Source organism: Marmota monax, unplaced genomic scaffold (genome assembly GCF_021218885.2).
Source record: "Marmota monax isolate L192 unplaced genomic scaffold, Marmota_monax_Labrador192_F-V1.1 WCK01_AAM20220418_F8-fsc00047, whole genome shotgun sequence".
In the NCBI taxonomy this organism is placed as follows: Eukaryota; Metazoa; Chordata; class Mammalia; order Rodentia; family Sciuridae; genus Marmota; species Marmota monax.
Genome location: NW_026692072.1, coordinates 13,597,422 through 13,611,379, shown reverse-complemented (window position 1 = coordinate 13,611,379; position 13,958 = coordinate 13,597,422). Strand labels below are relative to the sequence as shown.

General features: G+C 38.1%; 1 protein-coding gene across 2 annotated transcripts; it reads right to left on the bottom strand.

Moving 5' to 3' along the window:
- Positions 1-3,373: 3,373 nt before the first annotated feature.
- On the bottom strand, positions 3,374-4,769 carry LOC124099835 (olfactory receptor 4C46). 2 transcript variants are annotated; one of them, XM_058584039.1, is made up of 2 exons: positions 3,860-4,769; positions 3,374-3,514 (listed from the first exon to the last, which is right to left on the bottom strand). In XM_058584039.1, the coding sequence occupies exons 1-2, from the start codon at positions 4,755-4,757 to the stop codon at positions 3,462-3,464; spliced, it is 951 nt and encodes a 316-aa protein (XP_058440022.1). In that variant the 5' UTR covers positions 4,758-4,769; the 3' UTR covers positions 3,374-3,461. The 2 variants fall into 2 exon arrangements, with proteins under 2 accessions (XP_058440022.1, XP_046311028.1); XM_046455072.2 differs by lacking the exon at positions 3,374-3,514 and having other exon boundaries at positions 3,828-4,757.
- Positions 4,770-13,958: the final 9,189 nt, after the last annotated feature.

Sequence of the window (13,958 nt, the reverse complement as noted above, 5' to 3'; positions counted from 1 at the left end):
TTCCCTTTGTTTTCAGATTCCTCACCTATAAATGGGAATAATTCCTCACCTATAAATGACTCACATTTTTGGAGTGTTGTATATCACTGCTCAATACCAGTACATTTGCCATTTCCTTTTTTAAAAAGGATTTTTATTTGTAGATGGACCCAATACCTTTATTTTATTTATTTATTTTTATGTGGTGCTGAGGATCAAACCCAATGTCTCATGCTTAATAAGCAAGGGCTCTATCACTGAGCTACAGCCCAAGCCCTGCCATTTCCTTTTTAATGAGGATAAAAGCCTATGAATCCATACACTGCATGACTAGTAACACTAAATCCAAATTTGGTAGAATTTCCCAAGTATGCAGAATAGTCCTAGGTTAGACATTCTCTCTTTTTTCTTGGACCCATTTCTGTTCCCTTCAATACTTAGTCTATGTGTCGCGACCCCTTGCCCGCAAGGAAGATGCAACTCAGGAATCTTCTTTCAGCAGTTTATTCAGGCCCTTGATATTTCTTCTTCTCCCTCTCTGATGCCCCTCCCAGCCTTAATAAAGCATCCCAAGCCCCAATGCAAAGCTGCCGCGTGGAGCTTTCTCACAGGGTGGTGAAAAATCATGTGCCAACTCTCCCAGATAAGGAGCTGTTTGTCACAGACCACAGCGGAGCCAGCGTCATCTTGTAATGGCGACCATAATCTGCAGAAACGGCAGAAGCGGCTCACCACAGTTCCCCCTTTCTGTTTTCTTAAAACAATACAGGCGAGAGTAGAGGTCCTATCCCACTGTGCAGAAGTGGCTGCATAGTATGACTTAGTCCTAAGGAGGGCCCTTCCCCAGATCTGAGGCCATATCAGCCGACGCCTTTTTTCGTGGGGCGGGGCGTGGACGCGTCTAACCCGCATGCAATAGGACATGCTCTCCTTGAGGTCCACGTCAAGGATCACTCAAGTGCAGTGCCTTGCCTCGCATCCTGTATCGTGACGATGGTGGACGAAGGGGGATAGCTGAGGCTGAACTGTGGCTGTTTATAATGACAAACAAGTTGACAGCACCCTGAAAGAAAGGCATGGACTTTAAGGCGATAGAAAAGCACTAGTGTGGAAACCCATCTGCGTGCAATGGCAGTAAGACCGGCAGAGTGCAAGGGCTTTCCAACACTAAGAGAATAACAAGGAAAGTCATGTCGATCCCAGTGCAATGTTATAATAACTTGGGGTGTAACGACCATGACAAAGGTTTACTGCTTAAGATGCGCAAGCCAGACTTGAGGTGAGTTGCCATTTTCTAAAGCTGCAAGAGCTTGTATGATCATAGCCTTTTCTTGTGCATGGCGAGTTTTAAGGCGACAGAGAAGCCACAAACAGAGCACAACACTGAAGCAACACATTGCACCAAAAATGCCTACTCCCACCCACTCTTTGAAGAAGGAAAAGGCAGAAGATATCCAATCGGTGAATTGACCCAAAGTCACTGGTTCAACACGGGTACTGTTCAAAACAGCAATCTGAGTTAGTTGAGACTGGATCAAGTTTTCTGCTGCCATGGACCAATTTCCGGCCAAATATTCACCAATGATGCGGGAGGCATTCCTGGAATCATTAAATCTGACAGAGGTTATGCATAAATGTGCACGTTGGTCAACACAACCCAAAAGCACCAAGTCGGCCAATTCTTCTACCTGAGCTTGGAGTAAATCTATTCTTTGGTTGGCAGCTAAAATCCCTGACAAAATATGTTGATTAATTGAATTTTGGGACTCAAGTATGGTAGAAGTTTGTTGAACAACTTGATTAATGGTGGCAGCAGTTTGTACCTGGCTGGCCATGGCTACTCCAGCTGTAACTGCTGCAGCAGCAGATACCGCCACAGCTGTCACTATGGCTGCCGTAATTCCAAAATCTCTACGGGCTCTAATCAGTTCAACAATAGGAAATGACTCTGGATCTGAAGTAACCGGGATCGGGACAAAGGTTGGAAATTTCATAACCATTGCCGTAGTCCAGGAGCCATTCCAACACTCAGACAAATAACAGGTAATATTAGAACAATTAAGCATCCCCTGTGATGTAACATTAGCCAAAAGAAACAGGAACGGAGATTGGAGACGGACTGCTGCGGAGGGTAATGTAGCATTAGATAATTGTGAATTATTTGCAGAAATTTTAAGCCTCCTACCTCGCTCCGAGTCTTGGGTACTGCCAGAAACATTAAACAGCCAACTTTGGACTCCTAATATTTCCCTGGGGAAACACAAGCGCGGACTAGACTAGCCCAATCTGAGGGAGTCATGCAAAATCTAGTAAGTCCCTCCACCTGAGTGAGAGTGAAAGCGGCATCTATGCCATAAGTGCGGACAGATTCTGCCAAGGTTTTAATTATCTTAAAGTCTAAAGGCTCATGATATCTTCCCCTGTTATTGTCCTGAAATACAGGGTATGCAAGTCCCATATCTGTATTAACTGTCCTCCAAACTTGTGCATGAAAAGATCTCCCGGAACCTTGGCTCCCCCCACATACGGAGGTGGGGCAATCGGCACCATATCTTCTTCTAGATATTCTACCTCCTCCTCCTCAGAGTTTTGTTGACCGATGTTAACTCCCTTCCCCTTCTTACAGTAGGCCTGTGTGCCCTGTGTCTCCTTTTTCTTCTTTTTCATTTTTATCTTATGTAGTTGTTGTAACAATATATCAAGGTCCTCAGAACTCTCTGAGTCGCTTGTGTTCTCAGGCGTTTTTAATTCGGTCAAGTCTGGGTAGAGCCTTCTCCTATTTTTATCTTCAGGCTCTTTTGCCTTCTCACTACTGTTACTTTTAATACTCTCTGCCACTTCACTACATGATCCTTCAGATTTTTCCTCATGCAATTGCTCAAAAATAGCTTGACCCTCTCTCACAGCTTCCTGGCATTTACCATCTGTAAGGCAACCACGGACCATTTTCCAAAGGGGTATCACCCCACCCTCTAATATGCCCTGCTCAGAAGCAAAGTCAAGATCTTTGCCTAATTAATCCCAACTAGGCACAGTAAGGCTGCCCGAAAATGCAAACCACGGTGCAGCGATATCTATCTTCTGTAAAAATCTCTGTAAAGTACTATGTTTCACTTCCAGTCCCTTGGAACGTAACAGGCCATCTAGGGCCAGGAGAAGCGGACTTGAAGATGCGGCACCCATGACACAACAACAAAGGAAGCACAAAAAACAGAAAGCGAAAGTACACAGTGCAGCTGCAATAAAATGTAAGGCTCTCTCTTTCATTACAGAGGAGCTGCCCCGCTTTGGTCGCGGATCCCACTTACTAGGGACTAACCCCGCTTTGATCGCGGATCCTACTTATTGGGACTAACCCCGCTTTGGTCGCGGATCCCACTTACCTGGGACTAACCGGTGCACCACCCCTGACTGCTGAAAGTTCTGGTTCCCGGGTCTCGGCACCACTTGTCGCGACCCCTTGCCCGCAAGGAAGACGCAACTCAGGAATCTTCTTTCAGCAGTTTATTCAGGCCCTTGATATTTCTTCTTCTCCCTCTCTGATGCCCCTCCCAGCCTTAATAAAGCATCCCAAGCCCCAATGCAAAGCTGCCACGTGGAGCTTTCTCACAGGGTGGTGAAAAATCATGTGCCAACTCTCCCAGATAAGGAGTTGTTTGTCACAGACCACAGCGGAGCCAGCGTCATCTTGTAATGGCGACCATAATCTGCAGAAACGGCAGAAGCGGCTCACCACATCTATGAGTTAAAGTAGGCAATGTTTTGCTTTATCCTGTAAATATTTCTTGCATCTGTAACGTCCTTTTGACCCTTGTCTCAGCTGAATCAGTATTGAGCACCAGGAACATCTATTTGTCACCTGCAATATCCTTCCACCCACATAATTTTATGATGGCAATTTTCATCTGTGCATTTCTCAAGGTATAGATTAAAGGATTTAACAATGGAGTTATGATAGTGTAGAATACAGCAACTGCTTTATCAATGGGTAAATTAGCTGCAGGTCTCATGTACACAAATATGCAGGGAACAAAGAACAGGACAACCACCGTGATGTGGGAGACACAGGTGGACAAGGCCTTGCGCCTACCCTCCAGGCTGTGGGTCCTCAGGGAGCGCAGGATGACCACATAGGAGACCAGCAGGAGGAGGAAGTTTAACAGGCAGATGAACCCACTGTTGGCAGCAACAAAGAGCCCCAGAGTGTGGGTATCAGTGCAGGCCAGATTGAGCAAAGGGTTCAGGTCACACATAAAGTGATCAATGACATTAGGGCCACAGAAGGGTAGTCGGAAGATGAAGAGGATCTGGATGGTTGCATGGAGAAAGCCTCCCACCCACACTATTCCTACAAGCAGGCCACATACCCTTCTGTTCATGATGGTTGTATAGTGCAAAGGCTTGCAGATGGCCACATAGCGGTCATAGGCCATCACAGTAAGCAGGATGCCCTCTGCACCTCCAAAGAAATGTTCCCCAAAGATTTGAGTCATACATCCATTGAATAGGATGGTCTTCTTTTCATGGAGTGAATCTATGACCAGTTTAGGGGTATTGACAGAAGAATAGCAGGCATCAATAAAGGAGAGATAGGCCAAGAAAAAGTACATAGGAGACCCCAACAATGGGCTGGCAGCTATGGTGACCACAATGAGCACATTTCCTACCACAGAGATGATGTAGATGAGCAAAAACACAGCAAATACGATTTTCTGCATCTTTGGGTTCTCTGTAAGTCCCAGTAGAATAAACTCTGTCACGTTGATCCTATTCTCCATGTACTTTGTGTGAAAATTAATTATATTATCTGAAAAAAAAAGTTATCAAAGCAATCTTAAAATTTACTGCACTTCATCATTCTGATAAATAATAAATGCTTGGATTCTACTGAGTTGTGAATTCCGATAGGTTTCTCTTGAGATGAAAATAAACATTGATTATGGCATTAACAATGATAATTACAATAATAGTATATTAATCTTATACCATTAATAGTTATAATGATAATATGAACTAAACTTATTAAAAGGTAGAGTATTTTAAATAGTTTTTGCTGACATTTGCTGACTTAATGTTTAATACAAATTCAATTAACTACTACTATCATTTTATGCTTAACTTGACATATTAGAAAATAGAAGCATAGAGAAATTTAATAACACATCTAAAATCAAGCAGTTCACAAAAGTCTTAGTGGAGCTTAGATTAGATAATTCTTAATTTTTTTCCTCCATATTCTTAACCTAGTTCATATACAATTGTGAGATAATAAATGATTTTAAATTCATAATCTCCATTTTATACAACCATTATAATTATAATTACTTTACCACCACATCAGGGAAATATTTTTATGAAGCAATTTCATTAACAGTCACACTGATACCTACATAGTTAATGACATCTTTGAAATCCCAGATTTTAGGAAAAGTGTAGTTTCACATGCATTAAAGTCTCCTTTATCTTGGTCTCTCCCTCAGTCTCAGCTCTTTCTTCTTCACACTCCTCCAAAGCATGGGAACCTGACTCTGGCAAAATGTTTAAAATGACAATGGTAGTTGAGTACATCAGATTTAGAATCAAAAGCACATTAGGTTAGAATCACGGTGTTTTCCACTCCACTTCTTTTACCTGTGGTTTATTTCCTGGCACCTCACATCCTTGTTTCCTCATTTATTTTTTTTTTTTTATTTTTTTTTTATTTTTTTTTCTTTTTAAATTTTTTATTGTGGGTTGTTCAAAACATTACAAATTTCTTGACATATCATATTCCACACTTTGATTCAAGTGGGTTATGAACTCCCACCTTCACCCCATACACAGATTGCAGAATCACATCAGTTACACATCCATTGATTTACAAATTGCCATACTAGTGTCTGTTGTGCTTCGCTGCCTTTCACATCCTCCCCCCTCCCCCCTCCCCACCTCTCCCCTCCCCTCCCCTCCTCTCTCTCTACCTCCTCCACTGTATAACCCTGAGGGTCTCCTTCCATTACCATGCAATTTCCCTTCTCTCTCCCTTTCCCTCCCACCTCTCATCCCTGTTAAATGTTAATCTTCTTCTCCTGCTCTTCGTCCCTACTCTGTTCTTAGTTACTCTCTTTATATCAAAGAAGACATTTGGCATTTGTTTTTTAGGGATTGGCTAGCTTCACTTAGCATAATCTGCTCTAATGCCATCCATTTCCCTGTAAATTCTATGATTTTGTCATTTTTTAATGCAGAGTAATACTCCATTGTGTATAAATGCCACATTTTTTTTATCCATTCATCCATTGAAGGGCATCTAGGTTGGTTCCACAGTCTTGCTATTGTGAACTGTGCTGCTATGAACATCGATGTAGCAGTGTCCCTGTAGCATGCTCTTTTTAGGTCTTTGGGGAATAGACCAAGAAGGGGAATAGCTGGGTCAAATGGTGGCTCCATTCCCAGCTTTCCAAGAAATCTCCATACTGCTTTCCATATTGGCTGCACCAATCTGCAGTCCCACCAGCAATGTACAAGTGTACCCTTTTCCCCACATCCTCGCCAGCACTTGTTGTTGTTTGACTTCCTAATGGCTGCCAATCTTACTGGAGTGAGATGGTATCTTAGGGTGGTTTTGATTTGCATTTCTCTGACAGCTAGAGATGGTGAGCATTTTTTCATGTACTTGTTGATTGACTGTATGTCCTCCTCTGAGAAGTGTCTGTTCAGGTCCTTGGCCCATTTGTTGATTGGGTTGTTTGTTCTCTTATTGTCTAATTTTTTGAGTTCTTTGTATACTCTGGATATTAGGGCTCTATCTGAAGTGTGAGGAGTAAAGATTTGTTCCCAGGGTGTAGGCTCCCTATTTACCTCTCTTATTGTTTCTTTTGCTGAGAAAAAACTTTTTAGTTTGAGTAAGTCCCATTTGTTGATTCTAGTTATTAACTTTTGTGCTATGGGTGTCCTATTGAGGAATTTGGAGCCCGACCCCACCGACTGTAGATCGTAGCCAACTTTTTCTTCTATCAGACGGCGCGTCTCTGATTTGATATCGAGCTCCTTGATCCATTTTGAATTCACTTTTGTGCATGGCGAGAGAAAGGGATTCAGTTTCATTTTGTTGCATATGGATTTCCAGTTTTCCCAGCACCATTTGTTGAAGATGCTGTCCTTCCTCCATTGCATGCTTTTAGCCCCTTTATCAAATATAAGATAGTTGTAGTTTTGTGGATCGGTTTCTGTGTCCTCTATTCTGTACCATTGGTCCACCCGCCTGTTTTGGTACCAGTACCATGCTGTTTTTGTTACTATTGCTCTGTAGTATAGTTTGAAGTCTGGTATCGCTATACCGCCTGATTCACACTTCTTGCTTAGCATTGTTTTTGCTATTCTGGGTCTTTTATTTTTCCATATGAATTTCATGATTGCTTTCTCTATTTCTGTTTCCTCATTTATAAAGTGAAAATGATAGTATCACATTATGGTTTGTTATGAAAATTGATCAAAAAAGCATATATATGAACACTCACCACAGAGCTGCAGATGCACATAGGAATTTCATTTATTTATATGAATAGGTCTATGCCTAGAAGATACGAAGAATTGATGGTAGAGCAATAAACAGAAATATTCAACCATGGAATAAGTTCCGGGAGAATTATTTCCAATATTGCTCTCCCAGAAACCACAGACACGGATGTCATCCACAGGAGGAAGAGTTCTCCATGTTTGCACTTGAACTAATCAGCTACTCGCCATTTAATACTCATGTTTATGTCTTTTGTGTGTATGAAGTATATTTAAATTTTTAAATCCTATGACTAGTCTTCTTTTTGCTTAATTACTGAATTTACTAGAATTCATTTATATTGGTTCAACAAATATTTTTTGAGGAACTTCCATGTACCGGATCTACTGGGGGAAAAAAAAATCTTTACTCTTGAAGAGCTAATATTTCAATGCGTGTGAATTCCTAAGCAGTTACACCTAAAGAGTTAATACGTCATATTATCTCTACAATTTTTGATACACAATTTTCCATAGAAATGTACTACCTTATTGGCTGTAATCTTAAATTTCCCCTAGCTAGCACCTCTTATGCAGTCAAAACTTGTTTAAATATACTATTTTTGTTTTTCATCCTAGAACTCTGCTATATTGTCATTTCAACATATATTTGCCAAAATCTATTTCTCCATTGTCATGAATAACCAATTGCTAAAATTTTTAATTCATTTTAAATTTACTCGTTTTCCTAAAACTGAAAACATTCTATTGGCATGAACTTTGAATTGTATTTTAAATTTGTATAGACAAATGAGAAGTGCAAGTCGATAACAAATATTTGGGAAAAAAACATTTAATACCTTTAGCAATCATGGAAATGGAAATCAAACCTACATTGGGATTTCATCTCACTCTAGTCAGAATGGTGAAGACTACAAGTAACAACGATGGTAAAGATGTAGGGGGGAAAGAAACACTAATACAGTGTTGGTAGGATCATAAATTTATACAACCACTATGGAAAACAGTATGGAGGTTCCTCAAAAGACTAAAACTGGAGCCATTATATGACCCAGCTTTACCACTTCTTGGTACTTATCTAAAAGAATTAAAGTCAGTATATGATAGAAATACATGATGCCAATGTTTATAGCGGTGCAATTGACGATGGCCAAGTTGTAGAACCAGCTTAAGTGTCTATCCAAAGATGAGTAGATAAAGAAAAGGAAGTACATGTACACAGTGAGTTTTATGCAGCCTAATGAAGAATGAAATTATATCATTTGCAGGAAAATGCATGGAATGGAGAACATTGTGATAAATGAAATAAGCCAGACTCTGTCAAGTTTCCTGTGTTCTCTTTCATATATGGAAATTGGAGAGAAAAATATGACAAATGGTACCTCACGAAAATAGAAGGGAGACTAGCAGAGTTGAGGAAGGAGGTTGGAGTGAGAGGCAAAGGGAAGGGGAGTTAATAGGGAATGAAATTCATCAAATCATGTTATATGCATGTCCATATATGTATGTAATATATTATGTATTTTGATAATACATCAAGAAAAACAGAAGTTAACGCTTATTATTTGTCTTTATTATTAAACAGGTGTTTCAGAGAAAGCATAGTGTCTCGTGTCAAGAGAAAATTTATCCTACAAATTGCTTAATCTCTGTAAGCCTCAAATTTTTCAGCTGCAAACTAGGTTAATGATATTTACCAACTATACTTTGAAGAATTGGGGTGAGGATTATATTTGAATGCTATGATTATATTTGAAGTATTGAACTATACTTATTACTATATATAGAAAGTAACCATCTTTAATCGCATTAGCACCACTAAAAACCTTACCTTAGTCATTTTAAATGATCCTAATAATGTTTGGGGGCATTCAGAAACAATCCCGTCTCAAATTGACCTCTTCTTGAAATTAAAAAGCTTCAATATTAAAGCTATGCTTCTTCAGAAAGACCTTGTTCAGACACATCAATATTGGGTCTAGGGATGTAGTTTCAGTTGGTAGAGTGCTCACCTACCGTGCACAAGACCCTGAGTTTAATTCCAACACACCAAAAGAAGGAAAAAATAAGAAATTTCAATATCAAATTAATTACTGTTAAGAAATTGTATTGAACATGTTCCTTTTCTTACATATCAATTACCAAAGAAAAGTTGCCTGAAAAAAATGAAAACATTCTTAAGAGTGTAAATATTCCCATCTAGTTTAGGACTGAAAAACTTCTTCACAGAAAATCTGGGATTTCAATTAGAATGGACTCACTTGAAACGCATGAAGAATTGGTTCCTATATATGGCTCTGGTCCTGCAGAGCAAGAAGAACATACTATGGAGGAAACAGATGGAAATGGATCACTCTTCCCATGGCTTAATTTTGCTATGGATGTTTGAATAACAAAACATTTTCACCTTGTGCCACATAGATATTTAAAGAGGTTTCCATAAAGGTTGAGGGAGCTTGTTCTGTTTCTGCTGCCTTCTCTCCCAGGAATTAATTATCTCCTTTGATGAAAAGATTTTCTTCAAAATTGGTATTCTGGAGAGATATGTTTGGAAAAAATCCTATTCTTGAATGGGGAATTATATTCCCTACAGTTGTAACCTAAACCTTTCTCTAACTGAACCTGTGTTGGTAGAAATCTGGTGCCATATGAAGAGCAAGGTGTAGTAAATCAAGTGGGTGGACCTTTTCTATAGTTTCCCTGTTAATTCACTAATCAGAAAGGGCTTCTTTTTTTTTTTTTTTTTTGAAATCAATATTGCAACTTTTCTAAAAAACCACTAATGCTTGCTTGAGAGCCAGAGAAAGTGAGGGCATATAACTTATGGTGTCATTTATTTACCATTTTAAAATATTTAATTGACAAACTGTATATTCAAGGTGTACAATGTGATGATTTGATTTCATATATGCACACATTGTATAATGATTAAAAATTAACACCTATCATCACTGATGATGTACATTACATCCCCAGAATTTTTTTACCTTAAAACTGAAAGATTATAACTTATATTATAATTTATAATTATAAAGATTATAACTGATGTGATTCTGCAATCTGTATATGGGGTAAAAATGGGAGCTCATAACCCACTTGAATCAAATTGTGAAATATGATATATCAAGAACTATGTAATGTTTTGAACAGCCAACAATAAAAAATTTAAAAAAAAATTAAAAAATGGAATATTTTTAGATTGTACTGTTTCTTTTAAAAAATAAATAATTTTACTTCTAATCCCTCCCAGGGAGTCACGTTCTAGCACATTCCCATTTCCTATAATGATCACAAACACAAAGTGACATTCTCCATCTCCCAAGTGACCCATGCAGTTCCTTCTAACATCCTAGAAAGATTGTATTCTTAGATCAACATGCTCCTGTTCCTTCGCCAATCCCTTGGCAACCATGATTCTCCTCTCTGAGTTTGACTGTTTTAAATTCCCCTTGTGAGATACAGTATTTGTTTTTCTGATTCTAGCACATTTTATTTAACACAAATGTCCTCCAGGTTCTTCTGTGTGGTTACAAATGGAGGAATCACATATATTCATTCACCAAAGGAAACAGGTTTTACCATGTTTGGGCTATTGTGAATAAAAATAGGGGTGTAAATATCTCTCTTTGAGATTCTGACTTCATTTCCTTCTCACATACCTAGACCTGGTATTGTGGGGTCTTATGCAAGTTCTCTTCTTAATTTTCTGAGGAATCACAGTAATGCTTCCCATTATAGTTTTTCTAATTTATATTGCCTACAAAAGGGTACAGGAGCTCTCTTTTCTGCATACTCTTGCCAAGACTTGTTATCCCTAAACCTTTTAATGATGACCAATCCAACATATATAAAGTAATATCTCAATGTGGTTTTGACTTGAATTTCTGTGATAATTAGTGATGTTCACTAATATATCTCATTGTCATTTGTATGACTTCGTTTGAGAAATGTCTACTCAGGGTCTTCTCCCATTTTAAATCAAATTATTTAAATTTTTTTTACTATATGGTTGTGTGAGTTCCTTAGATATTTTGTATATAACTTCTTCTCAGATGCACGGTTTGTAAATATTTCTTCCAGTCTTTATTTTGGCTTTTAATTTTGTTGTTTCCTTTGCTATATGGAAACTTGCTACTTTGATATAGTCATACTTGCTTATTTTAGATTTTTTGTTGTCTGTGTTTTTTGTGTTCTTATCTAAAAAAAAAAAACAATATCAAGACCAATGTCAAAGAGTTTCTCTCATATGTATTCTTCTAGGAGGTTCACATTTAAATCTTTAAGCCATTTTGAGCTTATTTTTGTATATGGTATAAAATGGGAATACAATTTCTTTTTTTCTCCATGTGAATATTCAGCTTTTCCAATACCACTTATTGAAGAATTTCCCTATTTTGTACTCCTGGTGTTATTATCCAAGTTCAGTTGACCATGTGTGCACAGGTTTGTGTGTGCATTCTCTGTTCTTTTAAATTGGTTTGTCTGTTTTTATGTCAGTAGCATCTTATTTTGAGTACCACAGCTTCAAAATGTAGTTTTAAATCAGCTATTATTATGCTTCCTGGTTTGATTTTCTTTCTCAAGATCACTTTGGCCATTCATGGTCTTTCATGGTTCCAAGAGAGTTTTAGGATTATTTATTCTATTTATGTGAAAAATGCCACTGAGATTTTGATAGAAATTATGTTGGGTCTATGGATAATTTGGGGTGGTACAAATATTTTGATAGTATTATTTTTATCTAGTCTATGGGCATGTGCTATTTTTTTACACTTATTTTTGTTGGTTTTAATACTTTTTATCATTTGTAGATCTTGGTGCTTGTTTTACTCAGCTTTTTCATTGCTGTGACTAAAAGACCCACTAGAACAATTGTAGAGGAGGAAAAGTTTATTTGAGAGCTCGTGGTTCCAGATGTCTCACTCCTCACTCCATCATGGTGGAAGAGTATGGTAGAGGGAAGCATCTCACATGATGATCAGAAGGGAGAGAGAGGGGGAGAGAGAGAGAGAGAGAGAGAGAGAGAGAGAGAGAGAGAGAGAGAGAGATTCTATTCACCAGATAAAAATATATATTCCAAAGCCACATCCCCAATTCTCACCTTCTCCAACCACATCCCATTTCTTCAGTTGCCACTCAGTTAATCCCTATCAAGGGATTAATTCACTGATTGATTTAAGACTTTCACAACCTAATTGTTTCTCCTCTGAACCTTCTTGCATTGTCTCACATGTGAGCTTTGGGGGGACATCTCACATCCAAACCATAACAGTGCTCATTTTCACTTTCTTGGTTAAATTTATTTTAAAATATTTTATTATTTTTGATGCTTTTGTAACTGGGATATGTTCTATAATTTATCTTATAGTAATTGTTAGTATATAGAAATGAAACTTGTTTGGGGGTATGTTGATTTTGTATCATGCAACTTTCCTGAATTTGTTTATTAGTTCTATCAGGATTGTTTTGGTAGAGTTTGGGAGTTTTATGTTTTCTGCAAACAGAGTGATTTTGATTTCTTATTTGTAAGCCTTTTATTTCTGTCCCTTTCCTAATTTCTCTGGTTGGAATTCTAGCACTATGTTGACTAGGTGTGGCTAGAATGGCATATTATTCATTGCTATAAATTTAGATGTGTTTTAAATTTAGTTGAAATTGATTCTATATTTTCCCTTTTTTGGTTGCTTTTAAAAATGTTTTTAACAGTGCATTGTGTTATATGTAATATTGGGATTCATTTTGATATAATCATGCATGCATTGAATATAATTTGCTCTAATTCAGTCCCCAGCTTTTCCTTTTTACCTCCCCTCCTGTCTTCCCCTTTTCCCATTCCTCTACTCTACTGATATTCTTTCTCTCTATTTATCTGTTTTTTTTTGTAGTGGTGCTTTATAGATATACGTAAAGTAAAAGGTGACATTCGCTGTTGTATATTCATATACGTACATAGCATAATTTGGTCAATTTCGTCTCACCATTCCTCCCTTTGCCCATCTCTCCCCTCATCTCCTCTATCCCCTTCCTCTATTTCATTGAATTTCCTTCTATTTTCATGGAATTGTCTCCACCTTTCCCCCTATATTGCTGTAGCTTCCAAACATGAGAAAAAACATTGGACTCTTGATTTTCTAGGTCAGGCTTAATTTCACTTAGCATGATGTTCTCCAGTTCCATCTTTTCACCAGCAAACGCCATAATTTCATTCTTCTTTATGGCTGAGTAAAACACCATTGTGAATATGTTCCACATTTTCTTTGTCCATTCATCTGCTTTTATTATTATAATTATTAACATCTTGAAATAGGGTTTCATTAATTTACTAAGGCTAATGTGGACCTTGTTGGGGCTTAAACATTGAGACACATATCCTGTCCTCTCAGACCAGGGGGGGGCTGCAGAAAGTTTGCTTTCTGGCATTCCAAGTTCTTTTTATTTATTGTTTTTATTTATATGTATTCATTTTTGGTACCAGGGATTGA